Source organism: Grampus griseus (genome assembly GCF_964374135.1).
Source record: "Grampus griseus genome assembly, chromosome: 1".
NCBI lineage: Eukaryota > Metazoa > Chordata > Mammalia > Artiodactyla > Delphinidae > Grampus > Grampus griseus.
In genome coordinates this window covers 139,876,748-139,901,652 of record NC_139017.1, presented here as the reverse complement: position 1 = coordinate 139,901,652, position 24,905 = coordinate 139,876,748, and the positions used below count along the sequence as shown (strand labels likewise).

The following is a 24,905-nucleotide window of genomic DNA, read 5'->3' as shown; positions in this document are numbered from 1 at the left end:
CAGGGATTAAACCCCAGCCACGGCAGTGGAAGCCTGGAATCCTAACCACTAGGCCACCAGGGAACTCCTCGACTTGAGTGTCTTCTTGCGCACTTGACATCTCTACTTACATAGGCATCTCAAGCTTAGCAAGTTCAATTCTGACCTCCTGATCTTCCCTCAAAACCTCCTCTTCTTGTAGTCTTCCCTAAGTTAATGGCAGTGCCATCCTTCCAGTTACCAGGCTTAAAACTTTGGAGTCATCTTTAAGGCTTCTTTCATATTCTGTGTCCAGTCTGTTAGGAAATTCTTCTGGCTCTACCTTCCAAATTTATCTGGAACCCAACCACCCCTCAATCCTTGGGCCAGTCTTGGTCTAAGTTAATCTTGGATTTGTGTAGTGGTCTCCTAACTGGTCTTTTTTTTCATTTTTTTTAACATCTTTATTAGAGTATAATTGCTTTACAATGGCGTGTTAGTTTCTGCTTTATAACAAAGTGAATCAGCTATACATATACGTATATCCCCATATCTCCTCCCTCTTGGCGTCTCCCTCCCACCCTCCTTATCCCACGCCTCTAGGTGGTCACAAAGTACCAAGCTGATCTCCCTGTGCTATGTGGCTGGTTCCCACTAGCTATCTGTTTTACATTTGGTAGGGTATATATGTCAATGCCACTCTCTCACTTTGTCCCAGCTTGCCCTTCCCCCTCCCCATGTCCTCAAATACATTCTCTATGTCTGTGTCTTTATTCCTGTCCTGCCCCTAGGTTCTTCAGAAAGATTTTCTTTTTGATTCCATATATATGTGTTAGCATACAGTAGTTGTTTTTCTCTTTCTGACTTACTTCACTCTGTATGACAGTCTCTAGGTCCATCTACCTCACTATAAATAATTCAATTTTGTTTCTTTTTCCATTGTATATATGTGCCACGTCTTCTTTATCCATTCATCTGTCGATGGACACTTAGGTTGCTTCTCTGTCCTGGCTATTGCAAATAGTGCTGCAGTGAACATTGTGGTACATGACTCTTTTTGAATTATGGTTTTCTCAAGGTATATGCCCAGTAGGGGGACTGCTGGGTCATATGGTAGTTCTATTTTTAGTTTTTTAAGGAACCTCCATACTGTTCCACATAGTGGCTATATCAATTTACATTCCCACCAACAGTGCAAGAGGGTTCCCTTTTTTCCACACCCTCTCCAGCATTTATTGTTTGTAGATTTTTTGATGATGGCCATTTTGACTGGTGTGAGGTGATACCTCATTGTAGTTTTGTTTTTCTTTAATGATTAGTGATGTTGAACATCCTTTCATGTCTAACTGGTCTTCTTATTGGTAGCCTTTCCCCCATCAGTTTATTTTCAACACAGCAGCCCAAGTGATCCTGTTAAAATTAAGTCAAATCATGTCACTCCTCTGCTCAAAATTCTTCAAAGACCTTTCATACCAGTCAGAACTATCACTGAAGTCTTCTATAGCATTTGTACTTCTTAAACCATTACCTGTCTAACCTAACTTCTTACACCTCTCCTTTTTCAGTCACACTGTCCTTAATTAATGTTCCTTGAAACTGCCTGGCTTGCTAACATGCTACAACCACACAGCCATTGCACCAGCTATTCTAAATGCCTGTAAGGCTCTTCCTTACATATTCCCATGGCTTTTCCCTCACTTTTCAGTAAGACCTCTCCTAAGTATCCAATATTAAATCGCACTAGCCAGTACTCCTAGTCCTCCTTCATGCTTTATTTTTCTGTATAGCACTTATCAGTGTCTAACATTTAAAGTATTTTACTTATTTATTTAATTTTTTTCCTCCCCCTCTACACACAACAATCTAAGTTCTATGAGGGAAGATTTGTTTGTTCACACTGAATAAACCAAGTACTAACACAGTTCCTGGTACCCATTAGATGCTCATTGAGTATTTGGTACATGAATGAGTGAAGGTTCATGGTTCATGATATGTAGACCCATAGACCTGGAAGGTAGATGCCAGGTTCTAGACATAAGTGAACCCGAGCTAACTGGAAGGACAAATATTTATATCTTCCCTAAATATCTCCAGGGAAGGATATTCCTCCACCTGTCCCATTGTTATTCATTTCGGTGTTCCTTTCTCAGTTCTGTTTCTCTTCCTTTACTCATGCTTTTCTCTTTATCCAAAGTGTTCTTCCTCTGTACCTGATTTCAAAACCAATTCAAATGTTAAACCTTTTAGGAAACCTTCCTAGAATTCTTCCTAGACAGTATCACTCCTTCTTTCCTCTGTTCCCATCTTTTTTTTGGGGGGGCCGCCTTTTCAGATTATTCTAAGCTGTAATGATTTCTGTTTCCTCTAAGTTTGTATAATATATTAATATTTGTACATCTTTTACATTCTTTTTTAAAGTTTCTTTCTTTTTTTTTTTTTTCCACCGTGAGGCTTGCAGGATCTTAGTTCTCCGACCAGGGATCGAACCTGGGCCCCAGCAGTGAAAGCATCAAGTCCTAACCACTAAACCACCAGGGAATTCCCCTAGAACTATATTTTTTTAATTGGTTTTTGTGATTGTGTGAATGGTTAGACTCTGGGGGTGGGAAACACAGGAAAATAAAGCTTATGTACTGCTTCACTTGGTATGTTAAAATGGTCCTTTTGATATAAGACCAAAATAGAATTTAGGTCAGTGCCTGGCTCATGGTTGGCACTTCATAGATGTTATCGATTTTGCACGTACTGTTGTTACAGAAGTTGCTTCCTGCCTTTTATCAGTATGTCATTGCTACTAATTTGTGAGCTCTTAGGAAGGTCTGAATCTCATTATCTCATAAGATGTACTCAGTTGAATTATTTGCTGCTGACTTGAAGGTTGCTTTACAATTTTATAAGCAGTGTGGAGGAGATGAGCATACAAATTTTATTTAACAAACACTCGAGCTTATTATGCTCTTAGTGCTGTTCTAAGCACTTTATTAATATTTGTTTAGTCCTCATCACATGAAATAGTTACTTTTTAAAATTTATTTTTATGTATTTATTTTTGGCTGCATTTGGGTCTTCGTGGCTGCGTGCAGGCTTTTTCTAGTTGTGGCGGGCAGGGGCTACTCTTCGTTGCAGTGCATGAGCTTCTCATTGTGGTGGTTTCTCGCGTTGCAGAGCACGGGCTCTAGGCGCTCAGGCTCAGTAGTTGTGGCTCACAGGTTCTAGAACACAGGCTCAGTAGTTGTGGTGCACGGGCCTAGTTGCTTCGTGGCATGTGGGATCTTCCCAGACCAGGGCTTGAAACCATGTCCCCTGTATTGGCAGGCAGATTCTTTTTTTCTTTTTTAATTTATTTATTTATTTTTGGCTGCTTTGGGTCTTTGTTGCTGCATGTGGGCTTTCTCTAGTTGCAGCGAGTGGGGGCTACTCTTCATTGTGGTGTGCAGGCTTCTCATTGCAGTGGCTTCTCTTGTTGCGGAGCACGGGCTCTAGGTGCACGGGCTTCAGTAGTTGTGGCATGTGGGCTCAGTAGTTGTGGCTCGCAGGCTCTAGAGCGCAGGCTCAGTAGTTGTGGTGCACGGGCTTAGTTGCTCCGCGGCATGTGGGATCTTCCCAGACCAGGGCTCGAACCCGTGTCCCCTGCATTGGCAGGCGGATTCTTAACCACTGCACCACCAGGGAAGCCCCCAGGCGGATTCTTAACCACTGCACTACCAGGGAATTCCCATGAAATAGTTACTTTTATTATCCCATTTTACAGAGGAAGAAATTGGGACACAGAGAAATCAAGTGACTTGCCCAGTGACATACAGCTAGTTAGTAGCAAAGCCGGGATTGAAATATAGGCAGTTTGGCTTGAATCTTTGCTATTAATCAGATCCAGGACTGAATGTGGATGATGCCATATAAGAAATGCAAAGAATGTGCTATGGCAGTTCAAAGAAGGGAGTGGTCACATTAGTGTCTGATAGGGAATTAAAGAAGGCTATATGCAGGAGTTGGTGTTTTTCCTAAGCCTTGATTTGGGGTCAGCTTTTTCAGGTGCTTGGATATGGGAGAAGAAAAGGGAGACTAAAAAATAGCATATGCTAAAGCTCAGAGATGGAAAATGGAAGTAATCCTGCTTGTAAGGATACAGTAGGAAGAGAGATAAGAAAGTTGGTTTGGGGTTAGAGCATAGGACGCTTGCGATTTGAATGGAGGACAAGGTGGGGAAGATGTGATATGATCAGAGCTGTGCTTTGTAAATGTGGGAACATTCTGTGTGGACTAAAAATTAATCAGTCAGTCTAAGAAAGAAAAGAAAAATTTTATTTGAGCCAAATTGAGGATTATAACCCAGAACGGCATCTCAGAAAGCTCTGAGAAATGATATGCCCATTAGAATTCAAAGCACAATTACAAGTTTTTTGAGACAGAGTGCTGTACACTAAATGACATATTACTGACAGTTTACACAATCCAGATCTGCAAAAAATGGCCCCCTTACAAGATCCAGAAGCAATGTTATCTTTTAAGTGGTCTTGTTGGAGCTAGGAGAATGTTGCATTCATGGTTAAGCAGGTATTTCTGCCAGTGGGGAGGTTTGGTGGATGCATAATGCCGATTCACAGTGCACAGTAGTAGAGAGGAGACAGGAAGCCAAAAGGCAGAGAGAATTTTTTATGTTTAAATTTTTCTTGTGTTGCCATAAACTATGAATTTTATTTCACATGTGGAATGAGTCAGTGCTGCTAGAGACTGACTATAGATAAAACAGTTATAAAGTTGTTATTATATCCAGAAAAGAGGTAATTGGTCTTGAACTGCAGTGACAATAGTGATAGGTCAAGAGATATTACAGAATTTGAATTGACAGAGCAGAGAAATGGCACAAATAAAATGGAAAATCCAGTATTTATATCATCATATAACAAGTGTAAGTTTATTTTATGTTCAGTAAGATCCTTTGAATATCTGGGAAATTCTCCTTTTGGTATAAATGAACATAGTTTTAAGAGAAAAAAATCTGTTCATTCATTTCTAAAAAAATATGAAGTTTTTAAAATCTCATTGGGCTTGAAATTGACATCCAGGGAAATGATTTTCTTAGAGGCTAGCTAATTTATTCAGAATGTCTGAATCAAAAATATTTATTTATTAAAAAAAATTTTTTGGCCATGCCGTGCAGCTTGAGGGATCTTAGTTCCCCGACCAGGGATTGAACCAAGGCTTGCAAGTGAGAGCGCTGAGTCCTAACCACTGGACTGCCAGGGAATTCCTGAAAATATTTTTAATCTCTTCAATGTAGACAAAATTAGAAACCACTTTAGCCTAATGATTTGGAAGAAACGATGGATATGTTTTTTTAGAATTGCTGTATATGATTGTAGCCATTTCCCTCATGTGATAAAAGTGTAAATTGCAAATGAGAACCTAAATTAGTCTATCTATTGACTTCCCTAAGTAGGAGTCTTCTAGCTGACTTACCTTATTTGCAAAAACTTATTTAAAAGTAATCTTTGGAAAACCCTGATAGAACTGGTTTGTTTTAATGGGTTGATAAAAGTTAGTGTGAGAGGAATATTTAATTATTGTTTGGATGCCTCTGGCGATACAGCTATATATCAAAATATTAACTTTGTAAGAGTTATAAACATAACAAAGTCAAACCAGGAGATGATGATATCTCAGAATTGTATCGATACAGTACCGAGAAATAAATTTACCAAGGAGGTAAAAGACTTGAAACCTGAAAACGATAAAACTTGTTGAAAGAACTTGAAGAAGACCTAAATAAATGGGAAGACATCTCATATTCATGTATTGGAAGACTTAATATTGTTAATATGTCAATACTACCAAAGTGATCTACAGATCCAGTGCAAGCCCTATCAGAATTCCAGTGGCCTTTTTTTTTTGTAGAAATGGAAAGCCAATATTCAAATTCATTTGGAATTGCAAGGGACTCTGAAGCCAAAATAATCTTGTGAAAGAACAAAATTGGAGCCTACACATTTCCCAATTTCGAAACTTATTGCAAGGCTACAGTAATCAAAATAGTGCGGTATTGGCATGGAATAGAATTAAGGTCCCAGAAATAAATTCACACATTTATGTCCAGTTGATTTTGACAAGCATGCCAAGACTATTTAATGGTGAAAGAATAGTCTTCAACAAATGGTACTAGGACAACTGAATATCCATATATAAAAAGAATTAAGTTGTACCCTTACTTCAAACCATGAACGAAGTTTAACTCAAAATGGATCAATGACCTAAATATAAGAGCTAAATCCATAAAGCTCTTAGAAAAAAACATGAGGATAAGTTTTCATGACCTTTGATTTGGCAGTGGATTTTTAGATATGACACCAAAAGCACAAGCAAAAAAAGAAAAAAATACATAAATTGGACTTAATAAAAATTAAAACCTTTTGTGCATCCAAGGACATTAACAAGAAAGTGAAAAGACAACCAATACAATGGGAGAAAATATTTGCAATCTATATATCTGATAAGGATCTGGTCTCTAGATCTAGAATATGTAAAGAACTTTTATAACTCAACACAAAAGACAAACAATCCAATTTAAAAACGAGCAAAGGACTTGAAGAGACATTTCTCCAAAGAAGATATACAAATGGCCAACAAGCACTTGAAAGATGGTTAATGTCATCAGTCACTAGGGAAATGCAAATCAAAACCACAATGAGGTACTCCTTCATACCTACTAGGATGGCTATAAAAAACAACAACAACAGTGGAAAATAACAAGTGTTGACAAGGCTGCAGAGAAATTAGAAACCTAGTACACTGTTGGTGGAAATTTTAAATGGTTCATGCACTATGAAAAACATTTTGGCAGCTCCTCAAAAAGTTAAACATAGAATTACCATATGACCCTGTAATTCTACCCCTAGTATATATTCCGAAGTATTGAAAACAGGTCCTCATAACAAGTACACGTACACACATTTTCATAGTAGCACTATTCACGATAGCCAAAAGGCCGACATAGCCCAAACATTCATGGATGGATGGTTAAACAAACTGTGGTGTATATGCACAATGAAATATTATTCAGCCATAAAAGAGAATGAAGTATTGATATATGCTATACCATGGATGAGCTCCCAAAACATTATGCTAAGTGAAAGAAGCCAGACACAGTAGTCACATATTATGTGGTTCCATTTATATGAAATATCCAGAATACAGACAGAATGCAGATTGGTGGTTGGAGGGGGGAGTGGGAAGAAACTGGTTAATGAGTGAGGGATTTTACTTTGGAATGAATGATGGAAGTGTTTTGGAACTAGATAAGAGTGGTGGTTGAAGAACGTTGTGAATGTACTAAATGCCACTGAGTTGTTCACTTTAAAATGGTTAATTTTATGTCGTGAATTTTATTTCAATACATTTTTTTGAGTATAGTGATACAAGAATATAAAAGGTATCAGAACACTCATCTGCTGTTTTTCACACTGCAGTTTATAATGTAAGAAGAAGAGGGGAGTAAAAGAAAATAAAAGTTTTAAACTAGAGTTTTCAAAAGATCAAAGCCATTTAAAAAGATTGAATTAGAAAGTTGAACAAATGATGACATGAAGGAAAAAATGGGAATAAAAACAAACGAATAAATTATCATTAGCCTGTTTCAACGAGAAGCCAGATTTTAGCATCAAGATGGTTTATTTACTAGATTTATTTACTAGATACAAAGTGGTGGCCAATGAGTTTTTCCAGGTTAGGTTCAGAATTATCACCTTAACTCTCTTTATAAGAACAAAGCAAAATATTAGTAAGTGATTTCATTGAAGATATCAAACATAAGTTAATAAAACTAAGAAATAATGGAGTTCATATATTTGTAGAGGAAAGCACTCCTTTGTATGGATGTAGAAAAAGAAGGCAAGATAGACTTAAATATGGGACATTCTTTTGACTTAGAATTTCAGTGTATATATATTCTCAGAGAATCCAGTGGATAGGAGAAACTATTGTAATTAGCTAAACTAATTTTAGTTACTTGCGTTTAGTGCAGCAATAAAAAGACAGAAAATGAATGCAAAATGTCATGTGTTTGGGTTGTAATATAAATCACCTATAAACTACAGAGAGAATTCAACAAGTATGTGAATTTTTACTAATAGTGACTGATTTTTCACTTTGTTTTCATTATTTGGTAGCTCCTTTGTCACTTTAATTAAATAATAATATTCTCTTTTGTCTTTGAGAAGTTGTGGAGTGGTGCTATGTCAGACACACCAAAAAATGCCCATTCTTGGCAGAATAAGAAAGTTAGCCTTTCTTTGATTGCAGATGATGAAAGCCATGAACAAGTCCAATGAGCATGTCCTGGCAGGAGGTGCCTGCTTCAATGAGAAGGCAGACTCTCATCTCGTGTGTGTCCAGAATGATGATGGCAACTATCAGACCCAGGCTATCAGTATTCACAATCAACCCAGAAAGGGTGAGTGTTTGAGCTGATTGAGGTTATAAGAATGGAAGATTGTACTGGAACTGGAGAGTTGGATATGTCAGCCCCATAACACTCACTGTCAGAATAGGTGACCACAGTTTGATTAAATTAACCTTTCCAAGCTTATTCTTTAGGAGTATGTTGACTACCCAGACTTAGAGTTGCAAATGGGATCTCTGTTATTGAGGGGAGCATCTTGAAAATACTGCCTCAGGATACTGACAGAGCCAGCATTGATATTTGAAGGTAGAAGACTAGGCCCCATGGTGAGAATATGCTTAGGTGGATTTAGAGCTTTTTGAATGACCATACCCAAAGAACGTTAATTAAATTAATAGGTTGACAGGATTCTGAAGGAAGCCTTCCAGATTCGGTGGTACTCAGAATGTGGTCTCATCACTTAGAAGATTGTTAGAGATGAAGACTCCATACCCCATTTCTGCTGAGTCAGAATTTGTGTTTTAACACAATTGCTGTGTTATTCAAATACACATGAGAATTTAAGAAGCATTGCTCAATGTGCCATTTCCTAAAGTGTCTTATCAGCTTCTATGGTTTTTTAAAATATTCACAGAAATAAATAAAAGTTTAGCTTATTATATTAGACTGAGAAATCCTATGTTAAACAAGTTTAAGCAGATTTCTTTACTGCAGGACTTTTCAGAGCCTTTAACAAACTGATGTGTATTGTGATTTTACAAAAGCAGGATAGTGCCTAGACCTTCCCAAATTTATTTGACCATGAATCTTTTTTCCCCTCAGAATATCTCCTAAAACTAGCTTTCTTTAGTATGCTTTATGAAATACTTCTCTAGTAGACATACTGTAGGTCATTGTCTTCAGTGTATTTTTTAAATCAGTTGTTTAGTAAGGCGTAAAAGGTACTGAGCACATGTATATTCAAATATACTATCTAAAATAGGTTGGTGATAAATCCACTATGCTCCCTATTAGTCAAATCATGTCTATAATATTTGAATAAGTTCTGGATATCATTAACGTAATTGGTGATAAAACTAGAAGGTCTTTAGAGGATGATTCAAGGCCTGTGAGATGTTTAGAAACTAGGTCAAAGGAAGACCTCTTGAATAAAGTATAAATGTTTAACCTGGAAAAGTACAGATTGAAAGAGGGTGAAAAATAGCTATCTCTATTTTTAAGGTTTTCTATTATGTGGAAACAATATTCAACTTACTCTCTATAGCTACAAAAGACCAAAACCAGCACCAGTGGGTGAAAGCTACAAGGATCTAGATTTGGGCTCAATTTGAGAGCACACTCTGTAACACTGAGAGCTATCCAGAAATAGAAATGGTTGCCTTGTGCTTTGTGGGCTCCCTGTCACTAGGAGTCTCTGACAAAGGCTGGATCACCTACCCATTAGAGATACTGTAGGGCCAATGGGTAGGAAGGTGGAATAGCTCAGTCCAGTTTAAGATGTGGAGAAATAAAAAGTGTAGTGCAGTTTTCATAAAGCTAAATGTAATTAAATATCCTTTCTTTCATGAAGAGGTGTTTGTCTTTTAAATAGGTGTTTGTTTTTTTAATAGCTCCACTTGGTAAATAAAATAGTTGGCAACCATATCTCCATATTCAAAATATATTTGATCTAAAAAAAGCAATGAATTAGATCAGGGGTCAGCAAACTTTTCCTGTGACTATGATAAATATTTTAGGCTTTGCAGGCCTGTGGTCTTTGTCGCCAACACTCTGGCATCATACTTCAAGAACAGCCATAGACAATATGTAAATGAATGGATATGGCTGTGTTCAAATAAAATTTTGTTTACAAAAACAAGCTGCAGACCAAGCCCTAGTCATGACCACTAAGATTTCTTTGCTTCTTGATTGAAGGAAGCACAAAACAGAATGGGAGAGTATATCTTAAAACCTCATTCTCTAAGCTATCATTAGTATTTGAATTATTGGTTACTTGTGTATTGTGGTGTATAGAGTCGGTGTTTTTTGTTTTCTGTATGATGATGGTTGGAGTCCCCAACTACCAAATATTTCATTATTATTTTCAACCCCTCCAACTCAGAGTCTTTCTTCATTAAACTATTTCTATTTTAGTGACTGGTGCCAGTTTCTTTGTGTTCAGTGGCGCTCTGAAATCCTCTTCAGGATATCTTGCCAAGTCCAGTATTGTGGAAGGTAAAGAATGAGTTATTTACTGCATGTACATTAGTTCAGTCCTAACTGTACAACTGAAAAACAAGGGACATTAAAGGAAGCCTTGGGCTTCCCTTGTGGCACAGTGGTTGGGAGTCTGCCTGCTGATGCAGGGGACATAGGTTCGTGCTCCGGTCCGGGAGGATCCCACACGCCGCGGAGCGGCTGGGCCCATGGGCCATGGCCTCTGGACCTGCGCGTCCGGGGCCTGTGCTCCGCAGTGGAAGGGGCCGCAGTGGTGAGGGGCCTGCGTACCGCAAAAAACAAAACAAAACAAAACAAACAAACAAAAAAGGAAGCCGTGTCACTTTTGCTGTAGACATTGTTTTTCTTTTTTGGATTGACGTCTAATTCCAGCTAGTCTCATTTTGACAGTGCTACCTGTCAACTCTAAACAAATGAATTAATCTGAGTACTTTCTTTTTTTTAAATAAATTTATGTATGTGTGTATTTATTTATTTATTTATTTATGGCTGCATTGGGTCTTCATTGCTGCATGTGGGCTTTCTCTCTAGTTGTGGCGAGCAGGGGCTACTCTTCCTTGCGGTGCGCGGGCTTCTCATTGCAGTGGCTTCTGTTGTTGCAGAGCACAGGCTCTAGGCACATGGGCTTCAGCAGTTTGTGGCACACGGCCTAAGTAGTTGTGGCTCGCGGGCTCTAGAGCACAGGCTCAGTAGTTGTGGCACAGGGCTTAGTTGCTCCGTGGCATGTGGTATCTTCCCGAACCAGGGCTCGAACCCGTGTCCCCTGCATCGGCAGGCAGACTCCCAACCACTGCACCACCAGGGAAGTCCTGCCATAGACTTCTGACTCCTATTATTTATTCAATAGCATCTCACTCTACAGCTAATTAAAACTGTCATAAGGTTGCCTAGCTCTCCAAAGAAGGGAGTAAGTGGTAGAGGTATCATGGGACACCGACATAAAAGTTAAGAGATGGCTTTTCAGAGCTCTGGAATAAGGTGCCCAAAGGGTCATAGTTTGAATTCAGATATATCACTGGTGTGAATCTGTAAATATGTAGATGAAGTTCAGCCCCAACTACCCACAAGAATGCTGCAATCACCATTTGGTGTACAGAATGGGATTCATTTGCTGCTGGTTTGCTATAATTGACGTGAAAAGTTAATTAAGTGAAATTTAATGAAAGGCTAATGAGCATATTGGTTATTTTCTTTAATTGATTTTTGTAATTTATTTTATTGAAGTTTAGTTGATTTATAATGTATTAATTTCTGCTGTACAGCAAAGTGATTCAGATATAATACACACACACACACACACACACACACACACATACATTCTTTTTCATATTCTTTTCCATTATGGTTTATCACAGGATATTTATTTTCTTTGTCAACTATTCTTCACTTTTTTTTGATCTAGTTTACTCTTGTTGTATAACAAATTAAACCAGAATTTAATGGCTCAAAACAACTATTTTATCATGCTCACTGATTCCTCTGGGTCTGCCCTTGACAGGGCAATGCAGGGTTGGCTTGACCCTGCTCAGTGATGTCTGGGGCCTCAGTTGGGATAGCTTGAAGGTTGGTAGTTACTTGATGGCCGGGAGCTAGAATTATCTGAAAGTTTTTTGACTCACAAGTCTGGGGCCTGTGCTGGGATGATTTAAAGACTAGGAGTAATGACCAGAGTCCTTATCATCGGACTCCTTAGCATGCTGCCTTGGGATAGTTGGACTTATTACATGGTGGCTCAGAACTCCCAAGCACAAGTGCTCCAGCACAAGGCAGCAGCCGCACTGGTTTTTATGACCCAGCCTTGAAAGTCACACAGTGTCATTTCCACCATCCTCTAGTGTTGGAAGTGGTCATAAGCCTGCTCGAAGGGAGAGAAGTTAGACTCCATTTCTTGATGGGGAAATGGAAAGGTAGCATTGTAGAAAAGCATGTGAGACGGGACATATAGTGGTCATCTTTGGAAAATATAGTCTGCACACACAATGACAGGTTTTCATTTCCACAGTAGCTCACTCCAGTACCCTAAGGGCAGTTTTTCCTGAGGGTAGATTCCATTGTGTTAACTGAAATACATAGATAATCTTATGTGTGTTAAAAGAGATTGACTTTGATCTCCTCTATTGGTAAACTTAATAAAACAGCAAGTGAAGAGCAAAGTATGCTATTATACTACATAGCAGAAACACTCTATTAAGAAATTAAGATATCTAGGAGCTAAGCAGTTCTTTGGTCTTAAATGACTGATTAATGCCTATGTGATCAAATATTGACTACCTTTGAAATTGTGTCTTTATAAGGTGATTAAAAAGCACACCTTCAATGTTGTCAAAATGATAAATTGAACTGACACAGATTCTTACAAATGCAAAGCAATGTATTTAAAAGTTATATTTATGTCTTTGGGTTGGGAATTTCTTAGGCCTTACACTTCAGTGTGTGTGTGTGTGTGTGTGTGTGTGTGTCAGTAGAGTAATTAGCTGCCTATTTATGAAATTTTTATTGAAGCTCTTTAGAAATTATCTTAGCTGAGAAAATTTTGTGTCAGCGAAGCAGGGTAATTGCTCAGCATGTGACAACTTTCTCCCTCAATTTCAGTATTTGCCTTTGACTCAGCTAGGTAGCAGCCCCAAAATAGTTATCATCTGTTGGCTACATGGTAGCCCATATAAGACACATGTGGTAGGTTTGCCTTATTGCTAGTCAATAAAGGGATTTATTCCCCATCCCACTGCTGTTGTTTATTCAGTGATTTATTTTCAAACACTTACTGGCTTTCACTGTATGCAGTCTTAGTAAGGCGAGAGATGCAAACGAATAAATATGATCAGAGCATGATAGATGCATCAGTGGAAATACGAACAAAATCCTCTGTGTGTCCAAAAGAGGGACTTGACCATGTGTAAGTTTTCCCTTTGAGCAGTCTCAGGACAAACTTTGTTGTGCCTGAAGTGAAATCAACAGGCAAGTGTTTGAAGCAGAATCCATCCATCTTGGCATTTGCTCCTCATAACACTTTCAATGAGTAAGAGGTTCAGCTCAAAGAACAAAACCTCTTTGTATCTGTCAGCTTCAGAAAACAGAACAGAGTTTTACATTTAATCCTAGAGGGATTTGCTAGATGCCAGGTACAGGGTTTCACCTGCCCTTCTACCTGGCTTTGCATTGTTTCCATCTGTATTGTCTTGGTGCTGATTCTCAGATGGCGTTATGGTCCAGATCACTGCAGAGAACATGGATGCCTTGAGGCAGGCGCTGCGGGAGATGAAGGACTTCACCGTCACCTGTGGCAAGGCAGATGCCGAGGATCCCCAGGAGCACATCCACATCCAGTGGGTGGATGACGACAAGAATGTCAACAAGGGGTAAATGCGGCGACCTTCCCCCCGTGTGGCATTTCGTTATGGGCTAGGCTCTGGGTTTGGTCTGTACTGGTGTTTTATAACTTTACTGAAAGCCCTGCCTAAGAAGAAAGGACTGCTTTGTATCGTAACATGGAATTTTAAATTTCTGGTTTCTTGGCTTAATTTCTGAGGGAGTTTCTGTGCATATTTTTGAAGGGAGGAGGAGGGAAGGAGTTGATGAAACAAAACAATCCCTTTAAAGTTTTTGAGATAATAGTAAAACCTAAGCCTTTTTTGGTTTACAAAACACTTTTGTGAGTTTTGTTTCATTTAACAACTAGTATTGTTATTTCTGTATTACAGATGAGTAAATAAACACCAAAAGGATAAATGACTCCATAAAGCTAGGAAGTGGCAGGGCTAGGACTGAAAACCACCTCCTTGGGCTTCAAATCCTATACTCTTCTCTAGTACATGGCAACTCTATTCTGATGGTTTAAGCCCAAACCTTGGAGTCATCTTTGACGCTTTTGTCTCACACCCTACCACCTAGTCCAACAGTAAATCCTGTTAGCTTTACTTTAAAATATTTCCAGAATCGTACTACTTCTCACTACCCCTGCTGCCATCATTTGGTCTGCATTATTGCAGTCGCCTCCTAATTGGTTTCATTGTTTCTAGTCTTGGCCTCCTCCTTCCCCCAGCCTAATCAATTTCCAGTACAGCAGCCAGAGCATTGTCACTTCTTTGCTCAAAACCCACCACTGGCTTCCAGTGTCATTCAGGGTAAAAGCCAAAGTCTTTTACGACATACAAGGCCTTACACAATCCCTCCGCCCACTTCTCAGAAGCAACACCTGGCTTCTTGCACGAATACATCAGCTGTGCTTCTGCCCTCAGACCTTTGTACCTTCTGTTTTCTCAACTTATACCCTGTTCCTATATAGCCACCCTCCGTCCACTTCTCAGAAGCAACACCTAGCTTCTTGCTCAAATACATCAGCTGTGCTTCTGCCCTCAGACCTTTGTACCTTCTGTTTTCTCAACTTATACCCTGTTCCTATATAGCCACGAGTTGCTCCCTCCCTGCTTCAAGTTTTTTCTAAAATGTCACTTTCTCAATAAGGCCTTCCCTGGCCAGCCTACTACATTATAAGCCTCTCATACACATTTCTTCCCTCCCCTGAATTATATTTAAGAGCACCTATAACTCTCTAACATATATTGTTATTTATTTATTTTATTATATTGCCCCTGGGATGTAAGCTCCATGAGGGCAGAAATTTTTGCTGGTTTATTTACTTCTGTGTCACCAGCACCTAAAACACTGTCCAGCACCAAGCAGTTCTTTTTTTAAAAAATTATTTATTTATTTTTGGCTGCGTTTGGGTCTTCGTTGCTGCGTGCAGGCTTTCTTTAGTTGTGGAGAGCAGGGGCCACTCTTTGCTGCCATGTGCGGGCTTTTCATTGCAGTGGCTTCTCTTGTTGCGGAGCATGGGCTCTAGGCGCAGGCTTCAGTAGTTGTGGCACTCGGGCTCAACAGTTGTGGCTTGCAGGCTCTAGAGCGCAGGCTTAGTAGCTCCGCGGCATGTGGGATCTTCCCAGACCAGGGCTCGAACCCGTGTTCCCTGTATTGGCAGGCGGATTCCCAACCACTGCATCACCAGGGAAGTCCCCCAAGTAGGTTCTTTAAAAAACTGATTAATTGAATAAATATGTCATACTTCATTGTATTAAGCTTTCTCCCATTCATCCTTCAGGCAATAACTCTATGTGTGGGCTTCTGAAAATACAAAAATGAAGTCCACGTGGTCCTTGCTGACAGGTGACTTACTCTGGTTTTGAAGATAGTTATAAATAAGTCCACCAAAGTTCGGAAGATGCTCATAGAAAACTCTATAGGAGACAGTGAAGATAAAAAAGAAATGAGGAACTTGGTAGAGGTGGTCGGGCAGTATTCGGGAATGACTTCCTAGAGGAATGGCTGCTGCTTGAGCTGAGTCTGGTAAGATGAGTAGACATTTGCTGCATAGCTGTGGCAGAGTGGGCATTCCATTCTGAGGGACTAGCAGAAGCAAAGGCAGGTAGAGGGCATTTACAACAAGATTTTTTAAAAAATGGTTTTAAAACCTTTGTTATTGAACAAAAGGAAGCAATTTCTAAATCAATGAGTGTGTTTGCCTACTTTACAAATAACCCTTTATCTTCCCATACTTCCTGGAAAATTTCAAAATCAATTTGTGTTTAATTCTCTATTATATTTGGTTATTAGGTTGATGGTGTGAACTGATGAACAAGTGTCTATATTATCTGTCACAACAAATTCCATGGTTATTAGGACAAAAAAGTTGATAAACTGAAAATCTGATGCCTTAAGGTATTGGTAGCTAACAACAAGTAGGTTGCCCTTTCCTACAACACGTGCCAGTGGCAGCATCTTAGAACAAAGGACAAGAACTAGTCAGGGAAGACTCTTGAACCCAGGAGTTTAGTTTGTAGTGTGTAGACTGAATGTTTTCCAGCTTGTTCCACAGTGTCAGGGTAGCCTCTCTCAAAAGAGTGTTAATCAACTGAGGCTGCTCTATTTTTGACATTGTCTGATGAGTTAGAAGTTAAACTTCACAGTGGTTAAATAATTTTAATTCAGTCAAATGAAGCGAATCCCAATTTAGGTTAAATTTGACCTTTTGTACATAGAGATTCAAAAACATAAACAGGTTTGAAAATTGTTAGGAAAAGTTTGGAATCTTTGTGACAATTCTTTGGAATCCTCATTGGAAGGAGTGTGTATCTCCACGTATTTATACTTGCTGTATTTTGGAGAGGGCACGACCATAAAATGTGGCCTTTCTATTCAGGAATCTAGAAGTGATAAGGTAGCAATGAAGGGAGTTTGTTGTGATAGATAATATAGATACATGTTCATCAGTTCACACCAGCACTGTCATAATTAACATACTTGGTCAAATAATTCCTTTAATCAATAAATACTTATTAACCGCCTACATTCCAAGCAGTGTGTCAGACCTGGAAATGTAGCACACAGAGGTGAGTATATCGTATACCCTCCCTTTCGGAAGTTCATTTGTGAGGCAAATACGCAGACGTCTGGAGAGTATGATGTGATGAGTGTCGTCACAGTCAGGAGCGGAGTGCTGTGGCAGAGCCAGGGGAGAGCAGCATCGGTGGGGCTGTGCAGTCACTGAAGGGAGGAACACTGGAGGAAGAAAGCAGGCTTGAGTAAACAGTTTCTTTACATTAAATAACCAGCTCCTGGAATCAGGACTCCTCTGTCATATGTGTGTTCCCTGAATTATTTCAGTGCATAGGCCCTTCCCTGAGAGCTCTGTTCATGTACATTTTTGTGCAGTGGCTTCTTCTTTTATGATGTTTTACACATGTGTTCAGCAAGGCACCCAGTGTAATTAGTAAAAAGACTTGACAAGAGAAGTGGTTCTTCTAACTTTGAGCTGCTTACATCTCTTTCCTTTTGTCTCTGTTTTAGTGTCATAAGTCCCATAGATGGGAAGTCCATGGAGTCTATAACAAGTGTGAAGATATTCCATGGATCAGAGTATAAAGCAAATGGAAAAGTCATCAGATGGACAGAGGTAAGGAAATGAAACTTGGCATCCTTGACCTCCTTTGAAGACAACGTTTGCTCGGCCCAGAGACACATTCTGGGCTGATTCTGGAGGATAAGAAAAATAAATAAATAAAATCTCTCTGTTTACCTTCTATACTCCAATTCTCTCTGGTCTATCTTAGCTCTCTAGGAAGAAATGCACAAAGTGCGGCCTGCAGCAGTCAGACATCTCCTCCCGATGAACTAGTTTTTAGAGATTTGTTCACATTGGAACTCAAGAAGGGTGTATCTCTGAAGGGTGCATACCATCTTTGCTGGATTCTTCAGAAAGCTGGGCTGGTTATGCTGCAGTTATAACTGTCTTGGATAACGCAGTCTTTAAAAAATAGACTTATCTCACCAATAAGAAAACTAAAGCTCAGAAACTAACTTGTCCAAGATTACATGGCGACTAAGTAATGGCTGAGTCCTGATTCAAACCCAGATCTGGCCAACTCCTAAGCTCTTTTCCACTTTATTGTTCCTTAACGTGAAAGCTGTGTTAGAGGCTAACTTGGGAATGAGAGGACAGGGCAGAAACCCTGTATATGTGTACATGTCAGACAAATCAGAAAGTTTATTTTCTGAGAGTAAACAGGTAGGTCCTGTGTCTCAACTTCTTTTGAACCTCATTTATACTTGTCTATAAAATAAAGTATTAAATTATAAGATCTCTAGGATTTCTGGCAGCTTTAAAAATCTTATTTTTTTTTTTAAATCTAAGAAGTTCTTTGACTTCTACCTTTTCCATTTTACACACAGGGTAACTGAGGCCAAGGGAGGAGGTTAAATGCCTTACCCAAGTTTACTAGCTGATTCCTGACAACACATAGACTAGAGGTTCTTCAGTTCTTGAGCTGTTGTTCCAAGTGGCTTATCTTTCATACCATGCTTGGTGTTTTCATATGCGGCTGAGTGGTTTTCTCTGCTTGCTTTGTAATGATCATCCCTTTGATATATTTTGAGTAATGCAGGGTCTGGAACATGTAAATGTCTTTATTGCTTACAAAGTAGTTTGACCTGTTTCCTCCTTTTTGCTCCCTAGTAACCCACTGAGGTAGGGAGATGAGAAATGAGAAATTACATAATGAGTAAACAGTCTCAGAGAGGCCGGGTGACTTGTGACTTGCCTAATGCTGGTTGCTGGCAGAGCCAGGGCCAGAAGTCTCCTGAGTCCCACTCCAGAGCTCCTTCCATCATTTCATGCTGCCATTCTCACTAGTGCATTGGGCGTAGGGCTTCAGAGTGGCCCCTTTGCAGTATTCTTAGTATAAGCCACTGCTTGAGCAGTAAGCTAGGGCGTGGTATATAGAAGCATTGTGTATTTACGTATCTGTATCTTTTACGTTTTGCTTTTATATCATTTAATTTTTATAATAACCAGAGAGAATAGGTGCTTCCCATTTTACAGAGGCAAGCCGGGCATTAAGAAGCTAAAGGACTTGCTCATGACCCTCCTCTATGTGACTAGGACTCAAGTCTCAGTTCCAAATCTGCTATGCTTCTGCTTGCGCCCAGTGCAGTGCTCAGTTCAAGGACACTGACACAGCTCTGGCCTCAGCAGTGGCAGAGCCATGTGGTGGGAAAAACTGTCTGTGATAAGAGGCAGATTCTGGTCTAGGCCCTGAGCGAGTCACCTCCCTTCTATGAGTAATCAGTAATATGAAGGTGTTGGGTGACATGATCTATAAGGTCCGTTCTCTTAGAAAGTTGTCCATATATTAGGGATTCCTTTTACAAGTTTACAGTGCAAAATGTAAGCCATTCCTGGTTCTGCGTAGAACATACCATTATGAGCATGGCCATGGCTTTCAGGTAGATAGGCAGATAGTAGCAGCTACCATTTTGTGGATGCAGAGCCTGTGAGAGGCAGAGGCTGTCTCTTAGATGTAAGATGTCAGTGCCCTACTTTTCTTGGCCCAAGGACCTCGTGGTGTCCGAGGTCTTCCTGCACATCTTAGGGAATCAGGTTGCTCATACACGTGAGTTGGTGTACTCATTTCTTCCTACATCTCCTAGGCACAAGTTTAAAAGTCTCTTTTGTTTGGGGACCAGGTGTTCTTCCTAGAAAATGATGACCAGCACAGTTGCCTGAGTGATCCCGCAGATCACAGCCGACTGACCGAGCATGTTGCCAAGGCTTTTTGTCTTGCTCTGTGTCCCCACCTGAAGCTTCTGAAGGAAGATGGAATGACTAAACTGGGACTACGTGTGACACTTGACTCAGATCAGGTAAAGAGTCTCAGCCTTTGAAGCGGGCCTTGGGCAGTGTCTGTTTTCTGACATGTGAGTTTTCCTGCTGCAACCCAGAGAGTATAAGTCTCTGGACCTTGGGCCTGACCAGATATAGTATTTAGCCTTCCCTCTGTTGGTAATACAGCTGGATGTGCTGCTTGGTCAGACTCCCTGAACCATTGGAACTCTCTGGCTTCCTCCCCTGAATTCTTGCAAGGACTTTTCTTTTTAGTGTGGGCTAAGAAATGTGTGTGAGGACCGGCCACCTCCGGTGTGAATGCCATCAGGGCCAGCCTTTGAGACTCCCCAGCCCCGCCCTTTGGGAATCATTCTGCCTCCTTTAGAGAGCAGGTCCTAAGCTGTCCTATATCCTGTCGTTTTCTTAAACTACAGAAGACTTCTGCCGACTGGCCTCTGCAGCTCCCACCCCTTACTGGCAACATTTCCAAGCTAGTTAGTGGCTAGGACTTGAACTATTTCCCCATTGGGTTTCCTGTCAGTTCAGGTCTCCTGTGGCCGGGCTTCCCTCCCTGTCTTACTTATTAACCTTTTTGTATGCTGTTTGTAGCCACAATCCAGTCTTAGTGCACCCTGCCCCCACTTCCTTTCCCCAGTGTCTCTCTCCTGTGGCCCAGCACTCTAATCTCCCTACATTTCTTTTGGATTTTAGATCCATGTGACATGTCCCAGTGTTCCTGCTTTGATGCAGAGTTATGTCATTCAGGGAAAATGTGAAAGGTTATATGTTTGGCTGCATTTCCTGACTAGTCATCAGTCAACAGATATAGTTATTTTCTACTAAAGGTCTTGCCCAGTGCTGTACTAAGCATGTCAAGGTAATACAAATGAGGTATTACGGTCCTTTCTCAAATGGTACTGAAAATCTGGCTGGAGAATTACCGCACATAAAACAATTTAAGAACAAGCATTTTTCTGCTAAATGTGTAGGGCTGTCGAGGGCAGGGGCCCCGTTTACATTCATCCTTGAATTCCTGTGTTTGTAGGTGTTCAGAAGATGGTGTGTGGAAGAATGGATGGAAGAACAAGTGTTCAGTTCCTGTTGTGTTAGCGAGTTTACCCAGTATATTTCTCGTTTTAATTTTCACAACCAAAGGTTTACGTATTACTGCTGACATTCCATACCTCTCTGTGTCCCATCCCCCCTTCCTGGGAAACTAAGACCCTAACAGATTAAGTGTCTGGCCCAAGGTCTCACAGCTATCATGTGGTAGAGGCAGGATGAACGATAGGATGGTAAGTGACAATTCAGGGAAGAGAAGGAGAAGTTTGTGTCTACTGCCAGTTCTAGCCCCTGGCCAAGAAGGACATCTCCTTTCCTGCTCAGCCTCCTTGGCCCTTAGCCCTCTGGAGAGATCTTCTCTGTCCAGTAACCTCTCATCCCCTTCTTTCTGTGGTGTAGGTTGGCTACCAAGCAGGGAGCAATGGCCAGCCCCTTCCCTCGCAGTACATGAACGATCTGGACAGCGCTTTGGTGCCGGTGATCCATGGAGGGGCCTGCCAGCTCAGTGAGGGCCCCATCGTCATGGAACTCATCTTTTATATTCTGGAAAACATCGCATAGACAGAGAGGACTTCATTTTTTTCTGTTCAGACCTGTTGCAACAGCAGTCATACCCAAATCATTTGCACTTTAGAACTGGAAAATTAAGATTTTGTTAACACTATTAATGGGGGAGGGGGTGGGGTGAGGGTTTGGGGGACGGGGTGGGAAAGGGTGGGTGGGGGGACAGATGTTCCATAATTCTAAGTCTTCTATGCATTGTCCACCGAGAAGATCTGGGCAGCTTCTGTTACTGCACCACAGTTACGCTATCCTTGCAGCTAATCCCCTTCTGTTACTGTTTAGACAAGAGTTCTGCTCCTCTGTTTTAAGACTTACTTTTGGTCTTGTGCTCAGAAATGTTCAGATGGGTACAGCCATCACCAAGGGTGGGGTGGGAGGGCAGAGGGGAAATAAAAAATGAAGCATCAGTCTTGAACTCTTTGTATAGGATGGATATAAAAAGGACAGTTTCACGCTGATCTTGTCCCAGTTACATCACAGCAACTTCAAGTAGGAGTCACACTTAGATTTTTTGTTTTTACTAGATTATTTATTGAAGTGAATCAAAGACCCAAAGGATTATCTCTCTTCTATTCAAGGAAGGGCGACTCAGTGTAAATGAGGTCACCTGGATAGTAGAGCCAATTACAGGATCTCTCAAGATCTGCCAGAGTGGATGAGACACTGAATCGGGCCTTTCTGTGAAAGCTGACAGAATATACCCAAGACATTTTTAGTTATAATATACACTAGAGATATTTTATTTTATGCCATGCCATGCCCTGCCGCTTGCAGGATCTTAGTTCCCTGACCAGGGAATCGAACCTGGGCCCTGGCAGTGAAAGTGCAGAGTCCTAACCACTGGACCACCAGGGAATTCCCTACACCATAGGTATTTAAAAAAATATTTTATTGAGAAATAATTTAAACTTCCAGGAAAGTGGCAAGTTAAAAAGTCCACCACCACCACCACCTACGTATGCTTTACCCAGATTCAGCTATTGTTCACAGATTAACTCATTTGCTTTATCAGTGTTCCTTTCCTTTTCTCTCTCCATAAAAAATTGAGGCACTTGAGAGTAAGTTGCATACATCATAGCCCTTTATCCCTAAATACTTGAATGTTTGTTTCCTAAAAATTAGCACATTTTCTTACATAACCATAGGACAGTTCTCAACTTCGGTGTGATTCTTTAACCTAGCATCTGTCCAATAATGTCCTTCACAGCATCTTTCCCCTCCAGTGAAGCTTCCAGCATGATAAGACAGACATGGTAAGTTGCTGTCATGACTCACCTTTATCTTTTATGTCATTGGTATTTTTGGTGAATAAGGTTCCCCCAACTCATTTCTTAATAGAAAATGCCTCATTTTGCATTCAGTTGGTATTTCCTCATAATTAGGTGAATTACACATTGTTGGCCAGAATCCTACCTAAGTGATGTTGTGTCCTTCTTAGGACACAACAGGGGTCACTTAAGTGACCCACATTAGGGGTTACTTAATGTCCTTCTGCCCCTCACTGATGGTAAATTTTCATCACCTGGTCAAGGTGTGGTCCAGTTTGTCCACTGTATATTTTCCCCCTTGGAACAAATAACCAATACGTGTAGAGATATGTGCAGATCATGCAGATATCTTGCTCACTGAAATTTCCCCTTACAAGTTAGCATTCTCTGATGTTTCCTGTCTGAATTGATCTTTTACTATAATGGCTACAAATGATTTCTCAATTCCAGCACTTCCTCTACCTTTATCAGTTGCACTTGATTATCTATAAGCAAAAGCCCTTCTTTCTTATTTATTCATGTAATTAGTTTTCATTATGGACTTGGGATTACTTTTTGAATGGTTCTGATTCATTATTTTGGTGCTCAAATGGTCTCAGCTTTGGCCAGAGAGAACCCCTTCAGGTGAGCTCCCACATCCTTGTGACATGCTCCTAACATTTTTCTGAACACTTCCTTTTCTGGCCTAACAAGATGCCCCAGGGCCATCTTGGGCTAACCCTGTCCCAGCCTTGGAATCAGCCTGTTTTTTTTTTTGTTTTTTTTTTTTTTAAGAGGAAGTGGTATTAGAAGCCAAGATTTGATTTACCAAATTATTTACCAAATAATATTTGGTTTACCAAATAATATATGTGATGCACTCTGATCATTTTCTCCTTCATTAAGAATTTATTTTGGTCACAGACCAAATAGATTTCACAACCCACAGTTTGAAAAACACTGCTTTAGGGCAACTCACTTCCTTGGCACTGGCATCTTCTAAACACCCAGGCCAAGCGAGAGGTTGGTCCCTCTTCAGTGAAAGCACAACTCCAAGAAGCCCCTGGAAGCTAGCGCGGGCCTCTGAGACAGTGAGAGGCTGCTCCTCAGTGGCTGGAGCTGAGCTTAGCACTTGGCAATTACAGGCTGTGGAACTACGTTTAGGGCAACAGCTGTTTTCTGAGGCCCAAGTGTGTCTAGCTAGGTATAGTTCTCTTCCGTGGTGGGGGAAATCAACCTTCTACATCTGCCTCTCCACAGCCTTTGCTGATGGTGGCTGCAGAGAGCTGGGATTGTGACCTTTCCCGTAGACTTGGAGCTTCTAAGGCAAGAAAAGAATGGGAGCCCACCGAACACCAGCTTGTAAGGACCGAGCCCTTGGACTGTCACCCCCCAAACCTGACAGGCACAGGATGCACTTGTTAATAACGGGTATTAATAACAGGGTTAATAATACTGGTAGTAGGTATTTGGGTGTAACATCTAGCTTGGTCTAAATATAAATCGGAGCTTCTGTAGGAGCTGGCTCCCTTGGTCCTGTCCTCCTAGAGAAGTTACCTTTCTTCCTGCCACCTAAATAGATCTTGCAGTTATCCATACCTTTTGGGATCAGTGCAAACTTTTAAATTCCCCTACTCTGGCCCTGCACAGTCAGGTCCATTCTCAATTGCATAAAATGTCCTTTATGTTTAGTAAAATCATCTTGTGGAACTGGGCATAAAATAGCCAAAGCTAGTTCACTGTTTTCCCTCGTTTCATTTTTGTTTTTATACACTGTATGTTGTATAGAACTGAAACATCACATTTCTAAATAAGGCAGATTCTTCTATAATGTAAACTTAGATTGAGATACAGAGATCCTTATAAAGAGGAACAGAAATTGCCATTCTGGTAACATTAAATTTTTAAAAACTAAATTCTTACCAAATGCTCGGCAGTGTAGTTTCTCCATTTCTTTTTATCACCTCTTATCTGAGCACCTACCAGACTCTAGGGCTACAGAAATATGCAACTTTGCCCTGTATAAGTTCCCATCTAGTGTCTTCCCTCATGCACAGTGTTTCCTGAATGCTGGTGAGCTCAGAATTTCCAACTGAATTTACTTCTATCATAAATAGTCATCTGGGGAATAATTTATGCATTTAATGCATTTCAGACAACAAGCAAGCAATCTGCTTAACACTGTTTCTAGAGCAAGTTTGTGACGGTGGTTTCTATTTTAATAATAATGCTAAAATAATTTTAATAATGACAGTAATGGGATTTGGAGGATTGTAATGTAGCCAGAAGGGATAAGGAGCAGAAT

General features: G+C 40.3%; 1 protein-coding gene across 1 annotated transcript in view; it reads left to right on the top strand.

The window, feature by feature from the left end:
* The window catches only part of ZFYVE9 (zinc finger FYVE-type containing 9), a 133,444-nt gene extending 111,985 nt beyond the window's left edge, over positions 1-21,459 (top strand). The window contains exons 13-18 of the mRNA XM_082675401.1: positions 8,254-8,404; positions 10,487-10,567; positions 13,767-13,929; positions 17,414-17,519; positions 19,589-19,765; positions 21,189-21,459. Of these exons, the coding sequence (XP_082531527.1) occupies positions 8,254-8,404; positions 10,487-10,567; positions 13,767-13,929; positions 17,414-17,519; positions 19,589-19,765; positions 21,189-21,350 (840 nt within the window). The 3' untranslated portion in view covers positions 21,351-21,459. The remainder of the gene's footprint in view (positions 1-8,253; positions 8,405-10,486; positions 10,568-13,766; positions 13,930-17,413; positions 17,520-19,588; positions 19,766-21,188) is intronic.
* Positions 21,460-24,905: the final 3,446 nt, after the last annotated feature.